The sequence below is a fragment of the Microcaecilia unicolor genome, chromosome 13 (genome assembly GCF_901765095.1).
Source record: "Microcaecilia unicolor chromosome 13, aMicUni1.1, whole genome shotgun sequence".
Taxonomy (NCBI): Eukaryota; Metazoa; Chordata; class Amphibia; order Gymnophiona; family Siphonopidae; genus Microcaecilia; species Microcaecilia unicolor.
Genome location: NC_044043.1, coordinates 83,504,720 through 83,531,709, shown reverse-complemented (window position 1 = coordinate 83,531,709; position 26,990 = coordinate 83,504,720). Strand labels below are relative to the sequence as shown.

The 26,990-nt window shown below is 43.7% G+C and overlaps 1 protein-coding gene across 2 annotated transcripts in view; it reads left to right on the top strand.

Moving 5' to 3' along the window:
• The window catches only part of PLEKHG5 (pleckstrin homology and RhoGEF domain containing G5), a 197,965-nt gene that overhangs the window by 29,583 nt on the left and 141,392 nt on the right, over positions 1 to 26,990 (top strand). For both annotated transcript variants that reach the window (XM_030222518.1, XM_030222519.1), the window contains exons 2-5: positions 6,614 to 6,743; positions 11,275 to 11,377; positions 23,945 to 24,005; positions 25,722 to 25,813. In XM_030222518.1, the coding sequence (XP_030078378.1) occupies positions 6,701 to 6,743; positions 11,275 to 11,377; positions 23,945 to 24,005; positions 25,722 to 25,813 (299 nt within the window). In that variant the 5' untranslated portion in view covers positions 6,614 to 6,700. The remainder of the gene's footprint in view (positions 1 to 6,613; positions 6,744 to 11,274; positions 11,378 to 23,944; positions 24,006 to 25,721; positions 25,814 to 26,990) is intronic.

Here is a 26,990-nt window from a genome sequence, read left to right as displayed (position 1 = left end):
TGTGGATATATACAGCAGTCCTAGCGCTGGTGTCCATGACCTGTGCCTAAGTTTCTGAAGAATGAGCATAAATTATAAGATTTTCTAAACTATGCACTTAATTGTCTGCTCCATGCACGCTGAGCCTAAACTCCACCCATGTGGACGTCCACCAGCAAAGTTGTCCATTGACTCTACACTCATACATATAGAAGTTCGCTTGGGGAATGACTAAAATACTTCCATTTACGCAGGAAACCTCCACATGGAGAGTAATTCTAGAAAGGGGCGTCTACAACACGCCTACATGGAGCTCCTGACCGGTTAAATGGCTCTTAGCCGTATCTCCCGCTGAATATTGCTGGTGGATAACCGGCTATATTGGGTGATAGAGCTGGCTATCCACAAATATTCAGTGCATCGTCGGCTTAAATTCGGCAGCCAAATTAAGTCACTGAAATACCTGGTTTATCTTTGGCTTGTTTACACTTAACCGGCCAGCGCTGAATATCAGCTTGGCCGGTTATGTTTATACCGGACAAAAATAAACTGGAAACAGCCCTGCTACCTCCCATGGTCTGAATATCGGCCGGTGAAAGTCTAAGGCAGATAGTCAACTCTATGGTTGCCTTTTTTGAGCGGTTAAGCACTCTATGATACAGGGCCTAGCCAGTGCACCTAATCATTTGTGTAGTAGATATAAAGCTCCTTTCATATTTGTACTTTAGACACATCACCGCAGGCTGGACCTAGGGTTTGCTCACAATGAAAGGAAATAGATCGGCTTGGGTGGGGGTGGGTATTGTTTCACTTAGCAGCCTCTTGTTTCCTAATTCCGGCTACGTGGACGCTGCTATTTTAAACAAAGGAACAAAAAGAAACACCAAGTGAAGTTCTTTGAAAATGATATGCCTTGTCATCAGGCAGTTCTAGAAGCCAAAAGATGTATTGCGCTCTCCCTCTCTCTCTCTCTCTCTCTCTCTCTCTGCATATATATATGTTCTTATTGGCATGTATGTAGTTGCATATTTTGTAAAATTTAATCTAATGGATCGAAGTGTGTGTCACTGCCATGGCCGTGACTCGCACGCCGGTTCACCTCCTGGCCGTGGCAGTCCTTTTGGTCCTTGGGGGTCCTGTCCGCTGTGCAGCAGGTCACCCGCACCATTGCTTTGGGTGCACTGGGACACCCGCCAGCTGCCTCTCTAGTCTCCTGTGCTGGCCAATGCCAGGAGCACCTAGGTGCCTCCCTCCTATGAAGATCCAGTGGTGGGAAACTCCGGAGGACGCCTTCCTGTGACGTGTCAAGTGGAGCCCTATTTTAGAGTGCTTGGGACTCTGCTTCGGGGCCTTTGCAAAAGGTCTCCAGATCTTTAGCAGCTGTTCTTTGCCGTGTGTGTCTCCCGTTTAAGTCTTGCCTGTCTTGTTCCAGTTCCATCCTTGTCTGTTTTCAGCCCTGCTGTGTCTTCAGCTGCTGCCAAGTTCCTGGCTTGCCTCGCCTTGCCTTGTCTCCAAGTTCCTGCCTTGCCAAGTTCCAGCCTTGCCTCGCCTTGCCTTGCCTTGTCTCCAAGTTCTTGCCTTGCCAAGTTCCAGCCATCCCTTGCCTTGACTCCATGGAACTGCCTTGCCTCACCTTGTCTCCAAGTTCCTGTCTTGCCAAGTTCCAGCCATGCCTGGCCTTGACTCTGTGTTCCTGCCTTGCCTTGCCTCGCCTTGATTCCAAGTTCCTGCCTTGCTAAAATCCAGCCTTGTTTCCATGTTCCAGTCTTGCCTTGCCTCTAAATTCCAGCCTTACCTCATCTCTAGCTCCTGCCTAGCTTTGTTTACCTTGTCCTGTCCAGTCTTCTCCTGTCTGGATCCAGTTTCTGCCATGTTTGCCTTGCCTTGGCCATGTTTGCATTGCCTTTTCTGGATCCAGTTCTTGTCTTGCCTTGCCTGGATCCAGTTCTTACCTTGTTTGCCTTGCCTTGTCTGCCTCGTCTCACCTTGTCCTGCCTTGCCTTCAGTCTAACCCTGTTTTGTCTTGCCTAGTACTTTGCCCAGTGCTGTGCCTAATTCAAGAGACTAACCTGCCATAGATGGTTCCCGGCTACTGTTCAAGGGTTCACTTCCCCTGAGTCCATGACAGTGTGCTAGAAATCTAAGGGACCCTTTTACTAAGCTGCTTTAGGCGTTAATGCACACCCAATTCAACTTAAAATGGCATATATTGCAAGACATGCTCAGGCATCCTACATTAAGTGCCAAATTATGTGTGTGCTAACCTCATGATAAAAAAATATATTTTTGAGGGGTGCGTCTGGGGGCGGAGATTGGGCATTCCTGCGCTAATCAATTAATGCAGCTATATTACTGTGCACTAAAGGCCAGATTCTATATATGACGTTGAGTTACATCTGTTAAATTAGGTATGTGCCTAATTTAATGTGTGTAACTTAATTGAGTAATAAGCCAATCAGTGCTGTTATCCAATTATCCTTGATCTGAACACATAAAGATTAGAGCGGTGCGGGGAATACTAAATGTTTAATATTCAAAAACGTTCCCAGGCACACGTATAATTCATTAACAATCATAGTATGTTGTAAAGGATCTTCAGACCTAATGCATCTTAGCTGCTAGATCTGTACTTTTTATGCAGTCAGATGCAAATCCTCATTGATCCTTTGATATGTGTCTGTTCACGCTTTCCAAAAATACTAAGACTAGGGGGCATGCGATGAAGCTACAATGTAGTAAATTTAAAACGAATCGGTGAAAATTTTTCTTCACTCAACGTGTAATTAAACTCTGGAATTCGTTGCCAGAGAATGCGGAGTTTAAAAAAGGTTTGGCAGGCTTCCTAAAGGAAACGTCCATAGACCGTTATTAAATGGACTTGGGGAAAATCCACTATTTCTGGGATAAGCAGTATAAAATGTTTTGTACATTTTTGGGATCTTGCCGGGTATTTGTGACCTGGATTGGCCACTGTTGGAAACAGGATGCTGGGCTCGATGGACCTTTGGTCTGTCCCAGTATGGCAACACTTATGTACTTGGAATTCTGAATGGAATCTTGCTACGCTTTAGAGTTCTAAATGGAATGTTGCTATACATTTTATACTGCATGGAATCTTGTTGTTCTTTAGAATTCTAGAATCTTGCTACTCTTTGGGGTTCTACATGGAATGTTGCTATTGTTTGGGTTTCTGCCAGGTACTTGTGACCTGGATTTGCCACTGTTGGAAACAGGATGCTGGGCTCGATGGACCTTTGGTTTTTCCCAGTATGGCAATACTTATGTACTTACGATATGCTGTTGCATAGCCTGTATATCTGTATTCATTTTTTAGTGGTATTTTTTCTGTGTATAATTAATCTCAAATCGTTCTCTTCTTCTTTACTCTAACATTTTCAACAATCACTAGCTCCACTTCAGCATTGATTCATTTCAGCTTAAATTACCACCACTTTAATCTTATTACTTAACTTGGCAGCAAGATGCGAGATGCAACTTCAATCATTAAGAACCTCAGCCGACTTGGCCAGGTTTCGCGGATTTCTTCAGGACGGAGGTTCTTTCTTTACTCTCCTGTTCTCATCTCTATGTTTAACAAAATGGCTGTCCGCGAAACCTGGCCAAGTCGGCTGAGGTTCTTAATGATTGAAGTTGCATATATTGTATTCTATAACGATGTGTGCTTAAATCCTAATGCACGTACAAATTTGAGGGTGTGGATAGAGGCATTTCTGGGGGTGTTCCCAAATGTTATGTGCATTGATATAGAATATGGCCAAACTAGGTCTAACTGAAGGCACCGGCATTTAAGCCTGCTCGTTGCAGACACCTACAGACAGGCGCAGTTTATGCCTAAGCGTAATTCTATAAAGGACGCATACTCTTTATAGAATCACACTAGGGACTTTGTTGACTAAGCTGCATTATAAGCATGTTAACCATATACGCGCTTTAACTGTCTACGCGCCTACAATATCCCTATAGGTGCCTACATGATTAGCATGTGCACTAATTATAAGTGCGTTAAAAAGTGCTAACGCGCCTTAGTAAACAGGGCCCTAGGTGCATTAAATTTTTGGTGCTGATCTGTAGGCTCTACATATAGAATATACACCTTAGTGGTTAGCGCAGGGATAGCTCATGGTCAGTGGCATAGCTATGTGGGGCCATGGGGGCCTGGGCTCCCATAGATTTGGCCCTGGACTCCCCTGCTGACAACCCTCTCGACCCCCCCTCCCGCCGCCAACCCACCATCGCCGTCGCCTACCTTTGCTGGCGGGGGACCCCAACCCCCGTCAGCCGAGGCCCTCTTCTTCCGGCGCAAGGCTTTGTTCTACTTCTGAGTCTGACGTCCTGCATGTTGCACGTGCAGGACGTCAGATTCGGAAACAGAACGAAGCCTTGCGCCTGAAGAGGACCTCGGCTGGCAGGGGTTAGGGTCCCTCGCCAGCAAAGGTAGGTGGTGGGGGAGGGTTGGCGGCGGGAGAAGGGTCGAGAGGGTCTTCAGCAGGGGTGGGGTCAAGGTTGTTGGTGGTGTCGGGGGGGGGGGGGTTGGCGGCGTCGGGGGGGGCTAAAATGTGCCCCCTCACCTCAGGCTCTGGACCCCCCTCCCACCGAAGTCTGGCTATGCCCCCTGCTCATGGGCCTTTACCACCTACAAAATGGGTGACAGTAAGTGTATATGTGCTAACTTTGTTTAATGGCCACTCGCTAATGGCAATATTAGCGCATTGTTATTAATATAAAGAAATGGGAAAAGGTCATTTTTACAGATGCAGCAAAAAAAAGGCCTTTGCGTGTGGGAAGATACTGTACAAGGGCGTGCTAAGGGCATTTTCTTTTACCACAGCTTGGTAAAAGAACCCCTAAGGCTCTGTCCAGTTTATTGGAATTGTTCCAGATTGTTTTCCATGTGCTTCAAGAGCGTGAATAAGACCACCTCCCTGGTAATACCTGGACGATTTCTAGCATTTTTTTCAGTACAGTTTCAGAGTGACTTTTTCAGCAGTCTCTAGCACGAACACAGAATGTTTCTTAGTCATGTTTCCTAAGGCCATACTTTCTGTTCTTTGCCAACTGCAAACTGTGTCTGAAAGGGATTCTTTTCATCCTGGCAAATGGCAAGCCCAGTCTGTTTGAAAGAGATCCTTATCCTTAGCATCCGAGCTGTACCTTTACAGGGCGACCTACTGCCCCCTACAGGGCTCCTTTAGTCCCTCAACAGTCCTTCAAGGCTCTGTTCCTAGAAAAGACCACTGAGGTTGGTCCTGCTCTTTATCTGGTTTGGAGTGGCTTAGGCAGCAGTGGGGCCTCAGCTTGCCCTCACGAGGCCCGGGTTCGCTCATCTTCACAGGTTATAAGTTCTACTACTACTACTATTTATCATTTCTATAGCGCTACAAGGCATACTCATGTGCTTATCCAGCCTAATTTGTTTGAACTTTATGGTTAAATATCAGTCCAGTTGCATGTTTCAGGAATCATTTCCTATCAGAGCTTACAGCTGATTGGCTGTCAGAAACATTCCATTTCTAATATATTTCCCTGTATTTTGTATTACCTGGTAGAACAGTATTAATGTCATTAGCACATTTGTGTTCTGGTGTCTTTGGCGTGTATGTAACTTACTGCAAGATTTTTGCTTTTTCTTTTTTTTTTCTTTCATTTTTGCAAACTGCACCGCCCAAGAGATAGCATGTAACACCTAATTAACACCCAAGGCCTCTTCTGCTGGCGGGGCCTTGGAATTCCCACCAGCCAAGATAGTTACAGTTTCGGCGGGAGGGGGGGGGGGGGGAGAGGCGGCAGCAGCAGCAGTGAGCCTTGGGGGGGGGGGGGGGGGTGGCAGCGATCCTGGGGAAGGGACGGCATCAGCCATGGGAAGGAGTTTCAGCTGCGTCCCAAGTGGGGGGCCCCCCAAACTTTGGACGCATCCGGGCCCCCCCCACTTGGGACGCAGTTGCCACTCCCTCCCACTCGGGACGCAACCGCCGGGCCCCGCCATCAGGACGCAGCTGACGGGACGCCCCCATCATGACGCATCCGACGCCCCCCCCCCCCCCCCCACCCACAGTTAGGATACAGCCACCAAGCCTAACCTGGAATACAGCCGCCGCTGCTGCCACGAGAGATCCCAGCGCCAGGCCCTCCTTTGAGGCTGGGAGGAGCTGACGCACTGACATGAGGGGCCCCGCCCCTTACGTCGGTGCGTCTGCTCCTTCCCAGCCTCCAAGGGGGGCCCGGCACTGCAGCCTGTCTCTCACCTGCTCCAGTGTACCGGGACCGGTTCACAATAGGAGCAGGAGAGAGACAGACCCCAGGACCTGGTGCTGGGCCCCCCTTGGAGGCCGAGCACGGGGAATTTTGCCCCCCGTCTCGGCGACCCTGTGGCCATGGCCCTGCCCTGGGCCCGGCTCAGTCTCTTGGTGGCCCTTAAACAGGGTTATATATGTACAAGCCCTGATAGCACATCTATATATATATATGTATAATTATATATAACTTACAGTACGATATTTAGTGGCACTATGTAGTGCTGCCAAGTATAAGAACATTTAAATTAGATATTTCAAATTTTTTTTACTCATGTTTTAGTATTTCCTCTTCAAGTGATAGCAAACATTTTGTTTTACAGGTATGTCACCACACAGATTGCCAGCAGCTGAACCACAAGAGCCCGCTGAACCTGTGCGAGTCGTGTGACAGCAAGTTCCATAGCACCATGCACTTTGATAGACACATTCGCTTTGACTTGCCGCCGCAAGGTGAGAGAGCCTGGCAGATCAGGACAGTAAGAACAGCAGAGCTATTTAATTGAATTGTGGCCCTTGCAGTCTGTAACTCTATACAGATCAAGTAGAGGAGCAGCCTAGTGAGCACTGTAAACCAGGGCACCCGGGTTCATTTCCCCCTACAACTCTTATTTTAAATGCTGAACCTCCAGGAACAGGGAAATACTTACTGTACCTGCCTGCGAAGGTGTAGCTAGGTGGGTCGCCAGGGGAGCTGTGATGTACTGCTTTTTTTTCTTCTTTTTTTTTTTGAAACAACTTTATTTTACCTTTGCACTAGAATTAGATAGAGATGCAGTGCTCAGGTTATCCTTAAAGTACTTAAATTCTTTATTTTGGGGTTCAAAGGTAAGGGTTTTCCCGGATTTATCTAGGGAAACCCAAAAACGACGCAAGTCATTTCTTGCTTTGGGGCCTTTTCTTTTGAAATATCCTTGTGTGTGTAGGATATTGTTGCACACAAAACAATACCAAATTCTTTGAACCCCAACAGTTGAATTATTTTTTAAAAGGAAAAGAGAGTATAATTGTGAAAGTTTAGACCCGAATGTAACACTGTAGAGCAGCTTGGAGTTAGTTAGCAGAGCAAGGCACAGTCTTTGGTTTAATAAACTGGATATTGATATTGATTGATAGCAGTTGTGTATTTTCGAATTCTTGGATCATTTCTTTAACTTTGTGGTCAATAGCAATCTTGTCATTTTCTTGGTTATTTTATTTCCTTATATTTTTCAAGTATTGTGTATTATTATTCTTGAATGAATATTATGGAAACTAAAATGCTTATAAATAAATAATTAAAAAAAACAACAACTTTATCTAATATAATAATTTGCTCCTCCAACATTCCAATGTGTCTCACGGGATCGTAACCACCTGCTGACATCACTCCTCCAATGTTCTCCATCCCCCCTCCCCCCCTCAGTTCCATGGGACCCTGGAAATGGGAGGGAGGGAGGGGGACACTGGAACTTGGAGGGGGGAGGGAGGGAGGGGGGGAGAGATGCTGCACATGGATGGATGGAGGGGGCAGGGCACAGAGGATGCTGCCTGCATATGGATGAATGCAGGGGAGAGAGCATAATGCAGGGGAGGGAGGGGACCCTGAAACTCAGAGGGAGGGAGGGGGACAACAACCCTGGAACTCAGAGGGCGGGACGACCCTGGAACACACTCTTATGCTCACACACACACTCTCTCTCTCACACAGACACACTCGCACCCAGTCTCACTCTCTCTGTCACACACACACTCTCACATTCACTCTCTCTCTCTCACACAGACTCTCTCTCAAACATACACACTCCGAGGAAAACCTTGCTAGCGCCCTTTTCATTTGTGTCAGAAACGGGCCTTTTTTTACTAGTTTTATATAAAGTATAAATGAACCTATAATATACAGATCCTTTACATTTTATACAAATGTTCCATATAACCGCTGCAAACATTTTGAAAAAAATTCTGCTACAGAACTGTAGAAAACTGGGGACTATAAATATAGTTTTCATAGACCGATATAGCGTGTCTCATACAGCAGAGACTATCAACTACGACTAAATACGGGGAAATTCTTCTGCTGTAAGTGTTCCTGATACAGATTTGGGGAGGGGGAGGGAGGCCTGCCCTCATGCACTTTGAAAAGTGGGACCTTAGGGCTCTAGAACTGTGGAGCTTTACCATAAGGGAACTGGGTAGAGGTCATCAAACAAAATGCCCGTGATGTACTGCTTGGAACATCATTGGGATAAGTACATCAGAGTTGGATTAGTTTACTTCATTAGCAGGGCGTGGATGCTATGTGGGTTGTAAGATGTATTTATATAGTGCAGTTGGTCTAGGCAGAAGGGATGTTTGTATACAGCACTTAATGATGTGATTTCAGATTTAATAGTTTTTAAAATATTTTGTCACACAAAAGCTTATTATATAAAAAGAAAAGTAAGAAATTCTGACCAGCCACCTCAAGAGGATCTGAATCTCACAGAGGTTTTGGAGACATCTATTGAGAAAGAGCGTGCAACTTTACTGGTTTCTTTTGTTCTTGAATTAGACAAGATAAATGTGTTGCGGTTATATTTTCATCATATAAATGACTTTTTCATGGGGCAGAAAATTAGTATTTTTCCAGACTTGGCTAAGGAGACCCAATTGAGAAGGAAGGAGCTCTTGACATTTCGGTCAAAGTTATTAGCCCTAGAGGCTACCTTCTTCATAACGTTTCCTAGCAGATGTTGTATTTCCTTTGAATCTAATAATTACATTTTCTCTGACCCTAAGAAATTGCAAGAATTTGTGGTTAGTAGGGAACAGATGAAAGGCCCTGTTGGTGTAGCTTCTCAAATTGGAACTGCTGCCTGATTGTTACCGCTGAAGGAACTTCTGCTCTTGATTTAATTATGTATTGTATGTTATGATACTAGATTTTATAGTTCCTTGATCTTGAATCCGAGTATTGTGGGTGGAGAATGAAAGTATAATTTCTTTATGTTATTCTGTAACTCTGTTTGATTGGAATATTTCTACGATTTCTGCAATGTTTCTATATGGTTTTGTAATATGGAAATAAATAAAAAGAATTAACCATAAAAAATATTTTGTCATACATAATGAAGAATTGTGAGCTAATTCACCGTTATGCATATTCATTAAGGATATGCTGAAAACCAGCTAGCTGGTGATATCCCGGGAGAAGTTTCAGAACCACTGTTCTAGATAGTACAAAGTAATCCGGGATCAGCTGAGAAAGCAATTTACAAGCACCTTGCCTAATTCAGAAAGCTGTACCATAGTGCCAAATCGCAGCCCCTGTTTTGATTCGGCTGCAAGAGTGGCATCTTCAAGGGAAACCCCTCCATTTTTCTTGCATCATTGTGTTGACCAGCTGAGCTTTCCTCTGCTTTGGATGCAGCCTTGTTTTACAAACTCTGAAAAAGTCATTTCCTCCGTCTGAGGGTCTACAGAGCAAGGAACATTTCAGCTGAATTGAAATAGACTTTTCAAGATTCACTCATTGTAGTGCTACCAAATGGATATAACCAGCTATAAGCTGAAATTTCAGTCTAAATATGTAATTGCATATCAGAATCTGTCTTATTCTTTTTCTGAGCCAGCAATCAGTACTGGAGAGTCATTTGGGACCTCTTTAGATAATAATCTGTTTTCCTAGAGGTAATAGAATTGTTGTAATAAATTGGTTAACTTTTTCCTCGTAAAGTTAATTTCTTTAAATGAGGGAATATTTCTCCTTTTACTTGTTCATTTTGATCTCTTGGGACTGGTATGGAATTATTTGCATTGAATTGCCTTATAATTCTGAATGTTTTTTTCTTGAATTTCCTGCTACAATTCCTTTTTTATTCTCGGGATGTTTTTTTGAAGTTCTGTGTTAAGTAGAAAATCCATAAATAAAAGTTGCCATGAAGTATTTTATCTTTTCAGTTCTACAATCCAGTTTTAATTCTGAACAACTGATGGTCAACTCTAAGGGTCCCTTTTACTAACTCTGCTGTATGTCTTATATTCCGCCTGAACCGAAATACGCACATCACCCCTCTCCTCAGGTCACTTCACTGGCTTCCGATCAGATACCGCATACAGTTCAAGCTTCTCCTTCTCACCTACAAATGCACTCAGTCTGCAGCCCCTCATTACCTCTCTACCCTCATTTCCCCTTACGTTCCCGCCCGTAACCTCCGCTCACAGGACAAATCCCTCCTCTCAGTACCCTTCTCCACCACTGCCAACTCCAGGCTCCGCCCATTCTGCCTCGCCTCACCCTATGCTTGGAATAAACTTCCTGAGCCCTTACGCTAAGCCCCCCTCCCTACCCATCTTCAAATCCTTGCTCAAAGCCCACCTCTTCAATGTTGCTTTCGACACCTAACCTTTATATCTTTCAGGAAATCTAGACTGCCCCAATTTGACTGCCCCTACTTGACTGACTGTACATTTGTCCTTTAGATTGTAAGCTCTTTGAGCAGGGACTGTCTTTCTATGTTAAATTGTACAGCGCTGCGTAACCCTAGTAGCGCTTTAGAAATGTTAAATAGTAGTAGTAGTAAGGATTGTGACTAGCTCTTGGCTTGATAAGCTGTTGGGGGTGGGCGGGTATAGGTGGTGGGCCCAAACTCTGTTGAGTGATTGTGACTAGATCTTGGCTTGATAAGCTGTTGGTGGGGGGGAGTGGTGTAGGTGATGGGTCTAAATTCTATTGGTTGAGTGATTGTGACTAGCTCTTGGCTTGTGTGTTTCTCATGGTTTTCTGTGACTTTCCTGTTATAATTATGGAGTTCCTCTCCTTTTCTTACTTAGACTATGCACTGCCTTGACTTGCTTTGCAAAAAAGGCGGTATAGAAAATGAAAAATAAACGATAAATGATGTGAAAACAAACATATCAAGAGGTTAGTTAGGGAATGGGTTCAGAGAGCTGTTTGTTAAATTCAGTCCTATGTATGTACATATTATCCTTTTTTTTTTTTAATTCTCTTTTATTTTCTTTGAAGGTTCGATTCTGTCCCGCAACGTCTCCACGCGGTCATGCCCCCCTCGCACCAGCCCAGCCTCCGATGTAGAGGAAGATGATGAAGGATCGAAGGATGGGAAAGGGTAGGCATTTTCTTCTATGTTCAAGGAGGGAGGTTTATTCCCTCAGTATAGGTCATTGGTTATTCGAGGGTTATATATTAGACTGTATGAAAGAGAAAGGGGTCGATAACGAAAATAATTTAACCAGGCAGGAGAGGCTCCTGCCTGACTAAATCGTGCTTAACCAACCATTTGCCAATGTTCAGCAGCAATAAACCAGGCAAGGATATTAAATATCAACTCTGACTGCTTGGTACAAACTGCAGTGCCAGGATGACCCATGGGTGTAGCTAGGGTGAAGCCAGAAGATATGCGGGCTCTGGAAATATTCATTACTGGTGCCTGCCTAAGTGAGCAGATAGGACTGTTTTTTGTCTGGTTCTATGTTTGCCTATTAACTAGGGGAGGAAGAAAACACATAATAAAAATACATAAAATTAAATGTAAAAAACAAACAAAATAATAACAGTGCAAATCATACATCAAATCTAAAACTAAAAACAGAAACAAATACAATATTCACCCCTTTTTTTCAAATTCTGATAGACATCACCATATAGAACAATCCTAGGCCCTCTTATTCCATAAAAGCCTCAATAAACAAATATCATTCCCCCTCAATTCTTTTATTCAGGTATTAGCCAATTAGGAGGTCTGGTTTCTGATGAGAAGGCAGGCTGTTGATACATTTTTTACATCTGGCTTGCAACAAAGATTTTATATAAAACTGGTCAGTAGAAGTATGGCAGTGTTATGCTAAAGTGTTCTCTCGATGGGGAGGGATTAAAATACACAATGTTTTTTAATAGGTGCTCTATATTATGCAGGATGGTTGTGCTGTTTTTAGAGTGACTGTGCTCTGTCCTGTCTTACGTTTGGCGTTCCTTTTCCTTGTACAATTTTTGTAAATCGCTGAGATTTGGTTTTTCCATGATTTGGCGATCAGTCAAACCCTTGAATAAACAGAAGCATAAACTTGCGTGATTTTTTGAAATGTTCTCATACAGTGTAGCCGGCTATCTTATAACCAGCCAGAACAAACCGGATATTCAGTGGCAGTCACCGGAAATGGCCCGGCATTCTCCCACAGTCAATATTGGCCCAATAGTGGCAACGCCCCCACCCCCCCAACCCGGAAATTCAGTGCTGGTCACTGGATATTGCTTGGCATTGAATTTCCGGGTTCATCGCCAACTGCGGGAGTTAGCCGTGGTCTGAGTGTCAGCCCCATTTGTGTAAGTTAAGCTGAGAGAGAGAAAAGATTATGATGGATACAGCAGGAGAAACCGCAGTGTGGGTAGCTTGCAGACCGTAGTATAAGCTGTAGCAAAGATATCAAAAGCAGGCTTCTTCCTAGATTATTTTTTTCAATCTCTCTCATTTCTATTATAAGGTAATACTTCTGAAACACCTGAAGCTTATAGAAGTCTAATCCTGCCACGGCAATCGGCTCAGATAGGAATGTTAAGGTTCTGAAGCCCGCATCGCATAGTTAAGAAGCCCAAATTCATCGCAGTAGAATTTGTTCAGTGAAAACTAAGCAGTTTTGAGTAGCAGAGTGGTCAGAACATCCCCGACTCCCCAGAAAAGAATTATATCGTTCTTTCTCTCTAGCAGTAACTAATGCATTGGTGTCCAGTTTAACCTTTGCAGTTTGTATCTTGACATTTGTTAATGAGTCTTGCTGGACGGCGTGGAGCGCCGTTTGAATTGTAACACTGGGCAACAGGATAATCAGAAATTTTCTTGCCAAAAATGTGCTATCTGATGCCAACTGTGCCTGCTCATGGCAAGCAATGGGACTGACCTTGGCTTATAAAAGTATTGGCCAAGGTGAGTGCTTTGTGAAGTATAAAGCAGGCAATGGCAGCACTCGGGCGTTGCGTACTGAGCTTAGAATTTGTGAGACTTATGATGAAGAAGACAGTGTGTGAAGGATGCAATGTTTGAACAGTTGAACAAGCTTCAGCACTAGATGGCATCCTTGGCGTACAGGAGAAGTCTAATGGTTAGAGCAGTGGGCTGAGAACCAGGGAAGCCTGGTTCAAATCCCCATGCTGCCCCTAGTCGTCTTGGGCAAGTCACTTCACCCTCCATGACCTGAGCTACAAATTTAGACTGTGAACCCTCAGGGGACAGAGAAATACCTATGTACCTGAATGTAACTCACCTTGAGCTGAAGCTGAAAATAGTGTGAGCTAAATCCATATACCTTTGCATAGAGATAAAGACCATGAGAGCACATTTACCTGGCGTTCAGTTCCCAAGAAGCCTTCCAAAATGGTATCTTAAAATCCAGGAAGATATAAAGGCAGAAGTGACCACAGGAAATATGTGAGAGATTGACCACAGCAACCAGAGACTGGAGGGACGCACAAGCTTAATTTCATTACAACAGGTACGTTTATTTGCAATCAGAGGTCTTTTTAAAGACCATTTTGTATCCCACCATACCAGGATAATTGATGTTCATCCATCCATCTATTCATACAGACTCCTGAAGCAGGCCTAGTGGCCGAAACACAATGTTATGTCGAGTCCTTTATTAATAAACGGTTTTCAATCAAGATTGTGTCCCTCCAGTCTCTGGTAGCTGTGGTCAATCTCCCACTTTTACTTTGTTTTTGGACTTCTCCATGGGACTTCTGAGTTCTCCGGGCTTGTGGATTTTCTTGGACTCAGGAAATATGTTCCAGGACAATATAAATCCAGAGTCTATTGTTATATACACAGGCCCAAATTGCAGTGCAATCACAGTCTCAAACTGAAGTATGCGCTGTATAGATGGACCCAACATGGGGTCTGTATCATATCCTCTTTGTCCCGCCTCTCTTCTAGATTATACATATCTATGACCTCAGTCTCTTCTCATATGTCTTCTACATAGTAACATAGTAGATGACGGCAGAAAAAGACCTGCACGGTCCATCCAGTCTGCCCAACAAGATAAACTCACATGTGCTACTTTTTGTGTATACCTTACCTTGATTTTTATCTGCCATTTTCAGGGCACAGACCATAGAAGTCTGCCCAGCACTAGCCCCGCCTCCCAACCACCAGCCTCGCCTCCCACCACCGGCTCTGCCACCCAATCTCCGCTGAGCTTCTGAGGATCCATGCCTTCTGAACAGGATTCCTTTATGTTTATCCCACGCATGTTTGAATTCCGTTACCGTTTTCATCTCCACCACCTCCCGCGGGAGGGCATTCCAAGTATCCACCACTCTCTCCATGAAAAAATACTTCCTGACATTTTTCTTGAGTCTGCCCCCCTTCAATCTCATTTCATGCCCTCTAGTTCTACCGCCTTCCCATCTATGGAAAAGGTTCGTTTGCGGATTAATACCTTTCAAATATTTGAACGTCTGTATCATATCACCCCTGTTTCTTCTTTCCTCCAGGGTATACATGTTCAGGTCAGCAAGTCTCTCCTCATACGTCTTGTAACGCAAATCCCATACCATTCTCGTAGCTTTTCTTTGCACCGCTTCAATTCTTTTTACATCCTTAGCAAGGTACGGCCTCCAAAACTGAACACAATACTCCAGGTGGGGCCTCACCAACAACTTATACAGGGGCATTGAAACCTCTTTTCTTCTGCTTGTCACACCTCTCTCTATACAGCCTAGCAACCTTCTAGCTATGGCCACCGCCTTGTGACACTGTTTCGTCGCTTTCAGATCCTCGGATACTATCGCCCCAAGATCCCTTTCCCCGTCCGTACATATCAGACTCTCACTGCCTAACACATATGTCTCCCGTGGATTTCTACTCCCTAAGTGCATCACTTTGCATTTCTTTGCATTGAATTTTAATTGCCAAACCCTTAGACCATTCTTCTAGCTTCTGCAGATCCTTTTTCATGTTTTCCACTCCCTCCCGGGTGTCCACTCTGTTAGAAATCTTAGTATCATCTGCAAAAAGGCAAACTTTACCTTCTAACCCTTCGGCAATGTCACTCACAAATATATTGAACAGAATCGGCCCCAGCATCGATCCCTGAGACACTCCACTACTCACCTTTCCCTCATCCGAGCGAATTCCATTAACCACCACCCTCTGGCGTCTGCCCGTCAACCAGGTCCTAATCCAGTTCACCACGTCAGGTCCTATCTTCAGCCTGTCAAGTTTCTTCAAGAGTCTCCTGTTCTGGTTTGTAAAGTGTTGCCCCACAGAAGTGACATCCTGGTTGGTACTAGCATTTTTCATATGGTGTCTATATAAATTACATCTCTTCTTTAGCATCTGACTTGTTTCTCCAGTGTAGCAGCCTTCGTTGCATTTTTTACACTGAATGATGTATACCACATTGGAAGATGAGCAGGTAAAGGATTCCTTTATGTTGAATATTTTTCCTTTGTGAATGACCGTGGGGTCCTGTGAAATGTTTTGGCATAGTTTGCAGCTGGATATATTGCAAGGATGTGTGCCATTCTCTTCTTTTTGAGTCTGTGTTGGGAGCTTACTTCTAATTAGTTTGTGTTTTAAGTTGGGTGGCTGTCGGAAGGCCAGCACTGGTGGGGATGGGAATATCTCTTTCAGTAATTCATCCTCCTGGAGTAGAGGCTGTAGATCTTTTATGATTTTTCTTAATTTTTCCAGCTCTGGGTTGTATGTCACTATAAGGGGGATTCTGTCTGTGGCTTTCTTTTCCTTGTACTGTAGCAGATTTTCCCTGGGTGTTTTGAGGGAGGAGGCAGTATTCTTGGAGATTTTTTTGGGGTTGTAACCTTTCTGTTCGAAGGATGTCATCAGGATTCCGAGGTGTCTGTCTCTTTCCCCTGGGTCAGAGCAGATACGGTGGTACATTGTGGCTTGGCTGTAAACAGGGCTTTTTTTTGAGGGGGTACTTGGGGGTACTGAGTACCGGCACCTTTTCATTGTCTGCTAAAATTGACCCATGGTCCCCAAGTTTAAATGAAAGAGCTCAGGCTCTACACACCAGTTCTGTCTTGTCATAGATTCAGTGACTGGTTTCAGAGGGGCTGGCTATTGTGGGGTGGGTCCCTCAGTGATCATCCCAACTGTGAAAGGTAGCCTGGCATTTGAGTACGGGCACTTTTTTTTTGCTAGAAAAAACACTCTGGCTGTAAATAATGGATCTTTTTGTATGTGAAGGGTGGAAGCTGGAGTTGTGGAGGTAGCTGCATTTGTCTGTGGGTTTCTTATATGTGGATGCTTGTATATTGCCATCGCTGATTGAGACTGTGGTGTCCAAAAAAATTGACTTTTTCTAGGGAGTAGTCAATTTTGAATCTGATTGTAGGATGGTATGTATTGAAGGACCTGTAAAATTGTTTCAGAGTTTCTTTCCCCTCAGTCCCCTCAGTTTCTTGTATTTATTTATTTTCTTAAAATATCTGTAAACCACTCTATCTTACAATTCTAGGCGTTGTACAAAATAAAATGTGTCCAAGTTTTTTTCTGAAACATCCTCTTTTATGAATGGTGCTATATCTGCTCATGCTATAGCAATGACGGGTATATCTGTAGCAGTAATTCTTTACTGTGGAAACCCTGTAAAATGCAATGAGCAGATCATGCTTTTTTTTTTTTCCTTCCTGAGGGTGCTGCATCCATGGGTACCAGGAGAAGATACTTCCTAATGCCTGCAATAATGATCAGGCCCTGAAAAAATGTGAGACCTTTGTGCTGTGTGCACAGTCTTCATAAAATACCCCCTGTAGATGAGTTTGGAATATATTTCATTTGAGTTTCAAGGGCATACTTATTTCAGACCAGGGGCGTATCTGACCTTCAGCGGTAGGGGGGGGGCCAGAGCCGAGGAGGGGGGGCACATTTTAGCCGCCCCGTCGACCCCCCGCCGCAGTCGCCGCCATCATCGCCCACCCCCCCGCGCCGCCGCCGCCATCATCGCCGACTCGACCCCCCCGCTCGCTCGATTGCCGTCGCCTACCTGGGCTGGCGGGGACTCCATCCCCCGCCAGCCGAAGTCTTCTTCCTTCCTTTCAGGTTTCTGACGTCCTGGACGTTGTACCCTGCCAGCCCAGGTAGGTGACAGCGAGCGGGCGGGCGGGGGGGGGGGGGTCGATGGTAGGGGGTCCAGGGTCAAAACTACAGGGGCCCTGGCCCTCGTGGCCCCATAGCAGCGACGCCCCTGTTTCAGACTCCATAGATAGGAAGTCAGCTGAAGTCTGTCTCCAGAAAACTGACCCTCTCCCTCCCCCCCCCCCAAGTTTCTTCAGTTTCCAGTTGTCACAAAATATTCTTCTCAAAGGAGTTGGAGGTGTGTGCGCTGACCTCTTCGAACTGCTCTTACAAATGTCTCTCTAGAGACCTGTCTCTTAATGTGGTCTGCGTCTCTGCTACTTGAACTGGCTTTTTAAAAAAAAAAAATTTGATTATTGAAACACCAGTTCCATGCATGGAGAGCTTCCCTGTCTAAACTTCCTGACTATATTTCCTCCCAACTCCCTTTTTCTTATAGTATAAAAAAACCCTCTTGAGTCTTCCTGAATCTGTAACGTTGTCATGAAAGGAAAAAAATCAAGTCATGCAACAGGGCAGGGGCGTAGCCAGACTTTGGCGGGAGGGGGGTCCAGAGCCCGAGGTGAGGGGGCACATTTTAGCCTCCCCCCTGCTGCCGCCAACACCACCACCAACAACTTAGACCCCCCCCCCCCCCGCCGCTGACCCTCTCACCCCCCCTCCCACCGCCAACCCTCCCCCGCCGTTGCCTACCTTTGCTGGTGGAGGACCCCAACCCCCATCAGCCGAGGTCCTCTTCTTCCTTCCTTCTGAGTCTGACGTCCTGCACGTTGTCCGTGCAGGACGTCAGACTCAGAAACAGAACGAAGGAAGAAGAGGACCTTGGCTGGCGGAGGTTGGGGTCCCCCGCTAGCAAAGGTAGGTGACGGCGGGTTGGCGGCGGGAGGGGGGGTCGAGAGGGTCGTCAGCAGGGGGTCCAGGGCCAAATCTACAGGGGCCCAGGCCCCCGTGGCCCCAAGTAGCTACGCCCCTGCAACAGGGTAAAAGGACCTAGCACAAGGTTATTAATATACATAAGGAAAGTAGTCCCAGGGTAGCCTCTGAATTTGTAGACAAAACACCAACCTGTGTATGATAATAAGATCCCGAGGTGGAAGTCTGGGAAGGAGCTAGGTCTAGAGCTCCAACCTGGTAGACTTAGCCAGATGAAAAGACTTTACAAAGGACAACAGCAGCGATTTATTGTTTTTAACAGTGGGTCGCGTGATGAGAAATCCATATGTGTGAAGACCACGTGAATTTTTTTAGCATGATTGATGCTCATTAAAATGTCTGTCTCTCATGAAATTATGATTTCAAATCCACTAAGTAACTATTCAGAATCATGTGTGTTAACTATTTAGATTAAAATTTGCTGAAGATCTCAGGTGAGCTGCATCCCAAGGGTTAGACAATGAATGAAGATGGTGTTAAAGGAGTTAATCGCTGCACAGCTCTACTGTGGCTCTGAGTTTTTACTGCTCCCTTTGGGGAAAGAAAGGCAAAGTTGTGGTCTTACCTTCCCGAACCCAATGAGCCTTTCCCGATGGTTCAAGCAACCCTGGAATCTTGTAGAATGAAGTCACAAACAGAAGTTTCGAAATCTTTGGACAGTCCCAATGGCTCCGCGGGACAAAAAAAATAATGAGTGGAGTGGAACATGTGGATGTGAAGCGTCTGCTCACGCTTTCCAAAAATGCTAGGACTAGGGGGCATGCGATGAAACTACAGTGTAGTAAATTTAAAACAAATTGGAGAAAAAGTTTCTTCACTCAACGTATAATTAAACTCTGGAATTCGTTGCCAGAGAACGTGGTGAAGGCAGTTAGCTTAGCAGAGTTTAAAAAGGGGTTAGACGGTTTCCTAAAGAACAAGTCCGTAAACCACTACTAAATGGACTTGGGAAAAATCCACAGTTCCAGGAATAACATGTATAGAATGTTTGTACGTTTGGGAAGCTCGCCAGGTGCCCTTGGCCTGGATTGGCCGCTGTTGTGGACAGGATGCTGGGCTCGATGGACCCTTGGTCTTTTCCCAGTGTGGCATTACTTATGTACTTAAATCTGGATACCCCTGCCACTCCAGCACAACCAAAAGCGCTTTCCTCTGCAGTGTTACTGAGTATATGGCCCAAGTAGGGCAAAGTATTAGCTCGGCTTTGGAGAGGATGCTGCAAGTTGTATTTTCCCCTGTTATTGGGGGAATAAGTAGAGTTTTCGGGGGAATGGATGAATGTCTCCTCCTCCCAGTCTCTGGGATCATCGTTGCTTTTTGGAGAGCTGCGGCATTTAGAGAAACCAGCAGGCATTTAGAGTCCTTGTGGAAGGCGCTGTTCACTTTGGATAACTCATTCCAGATATAATGTGCATAGATTTCTTTTAAGCTGTATAATAATTTTGTGCTGTGTTTGACCACGTTTAGGTGCAGAGTCAGCAAGCTGCAAGAACTGAATGTTTGGGAGATGCAGTTGTGTGAACTGTAAGGTCTTACTGTGTCTTCAGCTAGGATTTTGATAGCAGCGGATTTGCAAGAAGTGTGGGCGACTCCTTGAATTTGAATTAATTTTTGGTGTCTTCTATGGAGCTTATTACAGGAAGAACTACTCTTCTCACCACCTTTGCGCTTGGACTGATCGTTAATGCAGCTTCAGGATAGTTTTTCAGACATATGGTTGAGCAGTTCTTTACCGTTATGTTTAGACCAAAGAGGTTTAATTGACAGGAGACGGCGGGAGCGTGCTTGGCCCATTATCTGGCCTGAAGCCATTAGGCGGAGCTTGCTGCCATATTGAATTACCCAAAATAATAGCAAATGCTTATTAGAAATAAGGACTGCCTATGTGTGTCTTAGCATGGACCAACAGTTTGCTTCGCTGTGAGTGTATCAAGATGGTGGCTATGGCTTCAGCCTTGTCACATGATGTTGTTTCCTGTCACTTAAACCTCCTTGGTTTAGACTGATCCTAGCCAGGGACTTCTTGGTCTTTTAAACCAGGGGTTCTTCTGCTGGCAGTAATATTTTTGTTAAAATATCTTTCATGCAGATGTTTTGTAACCTATAGTGGGATTAATTACCTTTGTGTGATCCTAAAGAACTAGTAGAATATTTGTTAGTGAGAGAATGGTACCCTTAACCAGCTGTCATCAAAACACTGCAACAGTTTCTTTTTTTATTTCCTTAAATTATATTTTCCTCCTTGGTTCCCAAAAAAAGACAAGCCAAATTTGGCTTGTGGGCTGGACATTGGATGCCTCTGGTTTAGTGGAACGAAAGTAGGAGCTTGCACATTTAAATACATGTCCTCATGAAATACTGTTGTTATTTCGCTTACTCATAGGGGACGACAGCCACTTTCATGTACATTAAGAACATAAGAATAGCCATACGGGGTCAGACCAATGGTCCATCTAGTCCAGTATCCTGCCTCCGGCAGTGATCTATCTAGGTCACAAGTACCTGGCAGAAACCCAAATAGCAGCAACATTTATTGAAGAGACACATCTCTTCAATAAAGCTTACAAATAAAACCCTTCAGGATCTAAATCATTTCCTACATAAATACAGCAAAAACACCTCCCATATGACATTTACACATCTCCACCTAAATCACCTCATACCTCAGCTTGTTAGTGACAGTATATAAGACCATGTAATGTACATAAGAACATGTAATGATTGATTCATAACACCACTCTGTAAGCCACATTGAGCCTGCAAAAAGGTGGAATAATGTGGGGTACAAATACAATAAATAAATAAATAAATTCCATGCTACCAAACCCAGGACAAGCAGTGGCTTCCCACATGTCTATCTCAATAGCAGACTAAGGATTTTTCCTCCAGGAACTTGTCCAAACCTAGATATGTTAACATTCCATCCAAGCTTCTCTCTGCTACTGCTGTGAACATTTCAAGAACTGATTATTTTACTGCTTTTAAAGAAACCGTGTTTACAAGTGTCTAAACTCATCCACTGTCTTGAATAGCCTAATGGTTAGTACAATGGGCTGAGAACCTGGCGTGCGGGGCTAATTTCCCATTGTGGCTCCCTGTGATCCTGTGCAAGTCACTTAGGGATCCTTATACCAAGCTGCAGTATAAAGGGTCCTAGCGGTAGCAGCAGGGGCCATTTTTTCCATGTGCCAGGCCCCTTTTTACTGTAGCGGGTAAAAAAAAACCCCAGACAAACATGGCCATGTGGTAAGAGAACTCTTACCACGTGGCCATGCAGTGTGGAGCCCTTACCGCCACCCTTTGAGTTGGTGATAAGGGCTCCCTTGGTAACACGGCAATAACCGGGCAGCGTGTGGTGATGCGCGGTTACCGCTGGGTAACCTTCACGCAAGCCATTTTCAAGGGTTTTCTTTTTCCCCCGGAAATGGCGTACGTTCTGGGTGGAACTACCGCTGGTGGCCACATTGGGCTGGCGGTAGTTCAGTTAGCCAGCTTAATCCTCTCTTGCCCCAGGTACAAAATTTAGACTGTGAGCCCTTTAGGAACAGAGAAAGTACCTGTATATAATAAATATAAGCCGCTTTGGTTGTACCACAGAAAACCAGTATATCTCATCCTTCACCCTTTTTAGATCTGTTTTGGGCAATATTCAAATGGATTTAGACATGTAACTTTATGCAGTGAGACTCTGTGTTAAAATAGCACAATTTATGGTACAATAATCCATCTTAACCGTAGCTCACATTGATAACTTCCCCCCTTAGTGTGGGGGGGAATGAGGCATTATTTATTTATTTATTTATTTATTTATTTATTTATTTATGGCATTTGTACCCCGCATTATCCCAAACAAGTTTGGGTTCAATGTGGCTTACAGTTGCAGCAAGGACCAAGCAAGCAGTCTCTCCAACACAGAGTCAGAACCAGCCCTTCCGGTCTCCTCTAAGCTATGCTGCCAGTGGGGGGAGGGGTGCTGTTTCAATATCACATGTTCAATAGTGAAAGACAAGCAAGTTCTGCAGGACTCCAGAGGACCTGCCTATCCCTAGTGATTCAAAACACAATACAGAAGCAGCACCCCCCTCTGGCAGCAATGCAGTTGGAGGACTCCTGCACAAATTAGAAGGACCATTGCTTCTAGTCTATAAGCTCCCAAGAGAGACCTATTTTGATATTCACTCATAAGATGGCAGGGCCTATGCTTGCTGAATCTTTCAGCCATATCTGTATGTCCTGAATTCAGTATGAAAATTCAAGAAAAAGCTATTCTGAATGCAATGGGCAAAGCTTTCTAAGAATTTCTGTTTTTCCTTTTACTGCTCACCCCATCTCTTGTGCACCTTATCCTGCTATGTACCAAAAAGAAAGAGGCCAATGTCCACAAACGGCCAAGACCACAAAAGTGGACGAAGCCAAGACACACAAGTCAACAGATCAGACTGTGTCCATTAACAGTCCATATGATAATCTTTAATGATGAAACTCACAGCAAAAATCCACAAATCTAATAAAATCCACAAGTATCTGCCCGGCATGGCCATGTTTCAATAGTTATTTAAAAAAAAAAAGACTATGTCAATGAAATTATGAGACAAAGTGAGTTTCTATAAGAAACTCAGTAAGATCCAACACTTGAATTACAGAAAACAACATTTTCTGTTACAGACACAGGAAAGCAAGAGCATTTTCTTTTAAACTAGCAAAAAGGCCAACTTCCCCTACATTGTGATGTCATAATGCCTCATTCCACCAGTGCCTAAGAGCCAGCCTTATCAGTGATGTCACAATGGCTTCATTGTCCTAGATCTGGCTCACTTTTATTACATATAGCAGTGATTTCCATTTCTGGGGACATTTCTTTATACTTTAATTAAGGGGGGAAGCCATACTGGGTCAGACCAATAGTCCATCTCACCCAGTATCCTGTTTCCATCAGTGGCCAAGCCAGGTCACAAGTACCTGGCAGAAACCCAAATAGTGGCAACATTCCATGTAGAACCCCAAAGAGTAGCAACACTCCATGTAGAACCCTAAAAAGTAGCAACATTCCATGTAGAACCCCAAAGAGTAGCAAGATTCCATTCAGAATCCCAGAGTAGCAACAATCCATGTAAAACCCCAAAGAGTAGCAAGATTCCATTTAGAATCCCAAAGAGTAGCAACATTCTATGCTACCAATCCCAGGTCAAGCAATAGCTTCCCCTTGTAAGTAGGTCTCATGGGATAAAATGGAACCTGTGCTAATATATCATGAGTTAGTGGTAAAATAACACTTCTCAATGGCAGCCCATGTTGATAACTCCCCCCCCCCCCCCCTTATTTGGTAATCCAAGTGGCTGATTTCCTTTTGTTTTTATTTATATTTGTGATTTTTCTCTGTCTAAAACTAAGATTGCTGGTCTGTTTTTTCTTGTGATAACTCTGCTCTCTGCTTCCACTCGGATGCCGTATTATCCAAACCCCAGCTTTGGTTGCTGGGCGGTAGTGAGAAGGGGAATGTGTTCCTGCTATTGTTTCAGGCCCGATATTTATACAGACCTCTGAAGTGCACGTCACTGTTCCTCTAGTGAGCAGAGGCAGTTTTTTTTTCGTTCACGCAATGCTTTGGGATACGTAAAATCAATTTGTGTTTCCTTTATTCTGCAGGGACAAAAAGAGCACCGCCCTGAAACTAAACAAGAAGAAACCCCGGAGAAGACACACAGATGTAAGAATTACTTTTGTGTTCCATATTATTTTTTATTCCTAGCTGAGAGAGTTTTATTACTGATGAATTAATATATTGGCTTCTCTAGAAAGAGCAATGCCTATGAAGGTTGTAGAGTTCTATACCTGATTTAATCGGGGGGGGGGGGGAGGGGAAGAAAATGTAATATTCAGGCATCTGCACTAGCATATGTAAGCTGCCTATTTTGAGTTATTTATACCATACTATGCGCCATTCAGTTTCATGCAACTTTTTTGCAAATTTGTTCCCCTTTTGTGCAGAATTTTACAGGATTTTCGACAGAATCTTGTTTTTTGTTTAAAGCCTTCCAAAATTCTTGATTTAAAAAAACTGCTGTTTTTGGTGACATCTTATTCATTTTTATATGTTTGCAGATTTTGCTGAAATCTGTGGCAAAATCCTTCAGATTTTTAAAATGTGAATATTTGCAATTCTTTTGGCTCTGACCACAATTTCCAAATCAACATTTTTAAAAAGCATTGGGGTTTTCTTGCCTTATGGCTAAACAAAAGCCCGCTAAAAATTATACAATGCACACATTTTATTGCTCTGGATGCTTTTGTGGAGTGTTATGAAATGTTAATCTTACGCTACAGGTAAGATTTCATAAGAACTTGGCGTTCATATTTTTTTTCTGAATTTTTGTCAAGGAATTAATTGCTAAATTTCAGCACAAACAGCGAAACCTGGTGGAACGTTCCAGAAAAAGATGAAAGCTTTCATGAGAAACAGGAAAAATTGGGAATTTTAAATGGCTTCATACACATACAGAGAACATAATCATTTGGCTATGTGCATATTTTCTTTAGAAGTGGCATTTCTTTTACCAGCAAGTCATAAGGAAAAGTACTAACATTTGGAGTGGAGGAGTAGCCTAGTTGTTAGTGTAGTGGATTTTAATCCTGGGGAAGTGGGTTTGATTCCCACTGCAACTCCAACCCTCCATTGCTCCAGGTAGAAATAAGTACCTGTATATACTATGTAAACCGCTTTGAATGTAGTTGCAAAAACAACAGAAAGGTGGTATATCAAGTCCCATTTACCTTTCCCTATTTGAGATTCTACATGGAATGTTGCTATTATTTGAGATTCTGTTGCTACTATTTGAGATTCTACATGGAATGTTGCTAGTGGAGGAGTAGCCTAGTGGTTATTACATTGGACTTTGATCCCAGGGAACTGGGTTCAATTCCCATTGCAGCTCCTTGTGACTCTGGGCAAGTCACCTAACCCTCCATTGCCCCAGGTACCAATAAGTACTTATGTAAACCACTTTGAATGTAGTTGCAAAAACCACAGAAAGGCGGTATATCAAATCCCATTCCCTTTCCCCCTGCCCATTTATTTTTCTTTTTGAACTGATAGTCCCCTCTTCCTTTGAGCCCAGCTCACCAGGAATCAGGGATGGAATCTGGTACTAAGGGCCTTCATTTGCTCATGGCATCATGGCCCAGTTTGAGTTGAAAGTGCTGTATGCCTATGATTTTGGTACAAAGCAAAAGGCATGAGGGCTGAAACAGAAATCATTTACAATCATTGATCACAAATTCCAGCAATTATATCAAGAACTGTCATTTGTGCTCTGATTTCCTGAGTTGTGACTCTTTCGATCTGATAAAAAAACATGTGATGGAGAATGCCCAGCCAATGGGCATGATTTGCTTTCATTATATTTTTCTGTTCTTTCTGTTGTAGGATCCAAGTAAGGAATGTTTCACCCTGAAGTTCGATTTGAATGTAGATATAGAAACGGAAATTGTGCCGGCTATGAAAAAAAAATCACTGGGGTAATTGTTTCTCTACCTTACATTATCCTCCGAATTCTATAAAAGTCGCTACAGATTGTGCACACAATTTAATTGAATAATGAGCTAATTAGCACCGATTGGTTTGTTAAGCAATTATTGGCACTAGTTAGATTTAATTGGAATAGACATGCGTAAATTTAGGTGTGGGATCCGTGCCTAAATTTTACATGCGAATTCAAAAAGAGGGTGCGGAAGTAGGAGGGTCATGGGCGGAACAGGGATGTTCCTAAAATTAACACGCGTAATTATAGAATAAAGGGGAAACGCACCTAATTTAGGAGCAAAGATTTGCACCATATTTCAGTTGGTGCAAATGGCTGCCCATAACTCCTGGGCATAACCACAGTTCTATAAACCACGCTTAACTTTAAACGCGGCTTATAGAATAGTGCTTTTTCTGGAGAAAGTTTATTCTGCACCATACATAGCATTCACCCCTAAGTGTGTGTGTATATGTTTTGCCTATGCCAAGTTTTTTGTGGAGGGGAATTGAACAATTTCACGTTCAGGCCTCCGCAGCAGCATATTATCAGTGAGCTGGCTTATTCCATATTGTGCACCATTTGGATTCACACAAGTTTTTGCAAGCTAGGATAAAAACCTTTACAGGATTTTCAAAGAATTTAGGGGCCCTTTTACTAGACGGCATTAGAATCTGGGCTTAGTGTGTGCTAACATGGGACTTTCCTATGCATTAAGCCCAGATTCAATTTTTCAGGTCCTGTGGTAATTTTTCCATTAGAACTCAGAAATTACAAACAGTTAACACAGAAACACTTATCACCTTCTATCTAGGAGACGTTAATTGCTCCTGTGTTAACTTATTGTTAATTGATTAAAAAAGTGTCTCTGGTCTGAGGTCCTCTCCCCCTCTGTCATTTACTCACAATCGACATGAAATACCCGCTGTTTTTTGGTTGCTAGTCATTTAGGACTACATTCTATATATATCACGCCTAAAAATTCAGCGCCAAAATGAAATTTGCCTAAGTGCATTCTAAGTACGCCTTATAGAATAAGCCTAAATTTCCGTGAGGTTTATAGTATACATTGAGCACCAGGTTGCACAATTAAATTTAGTTAAGGGCAGTTACGCTAAATAAAACCTAAATTAGGCACGAACTGCGTGTATTCTATAACAATGCGCATAGATTTT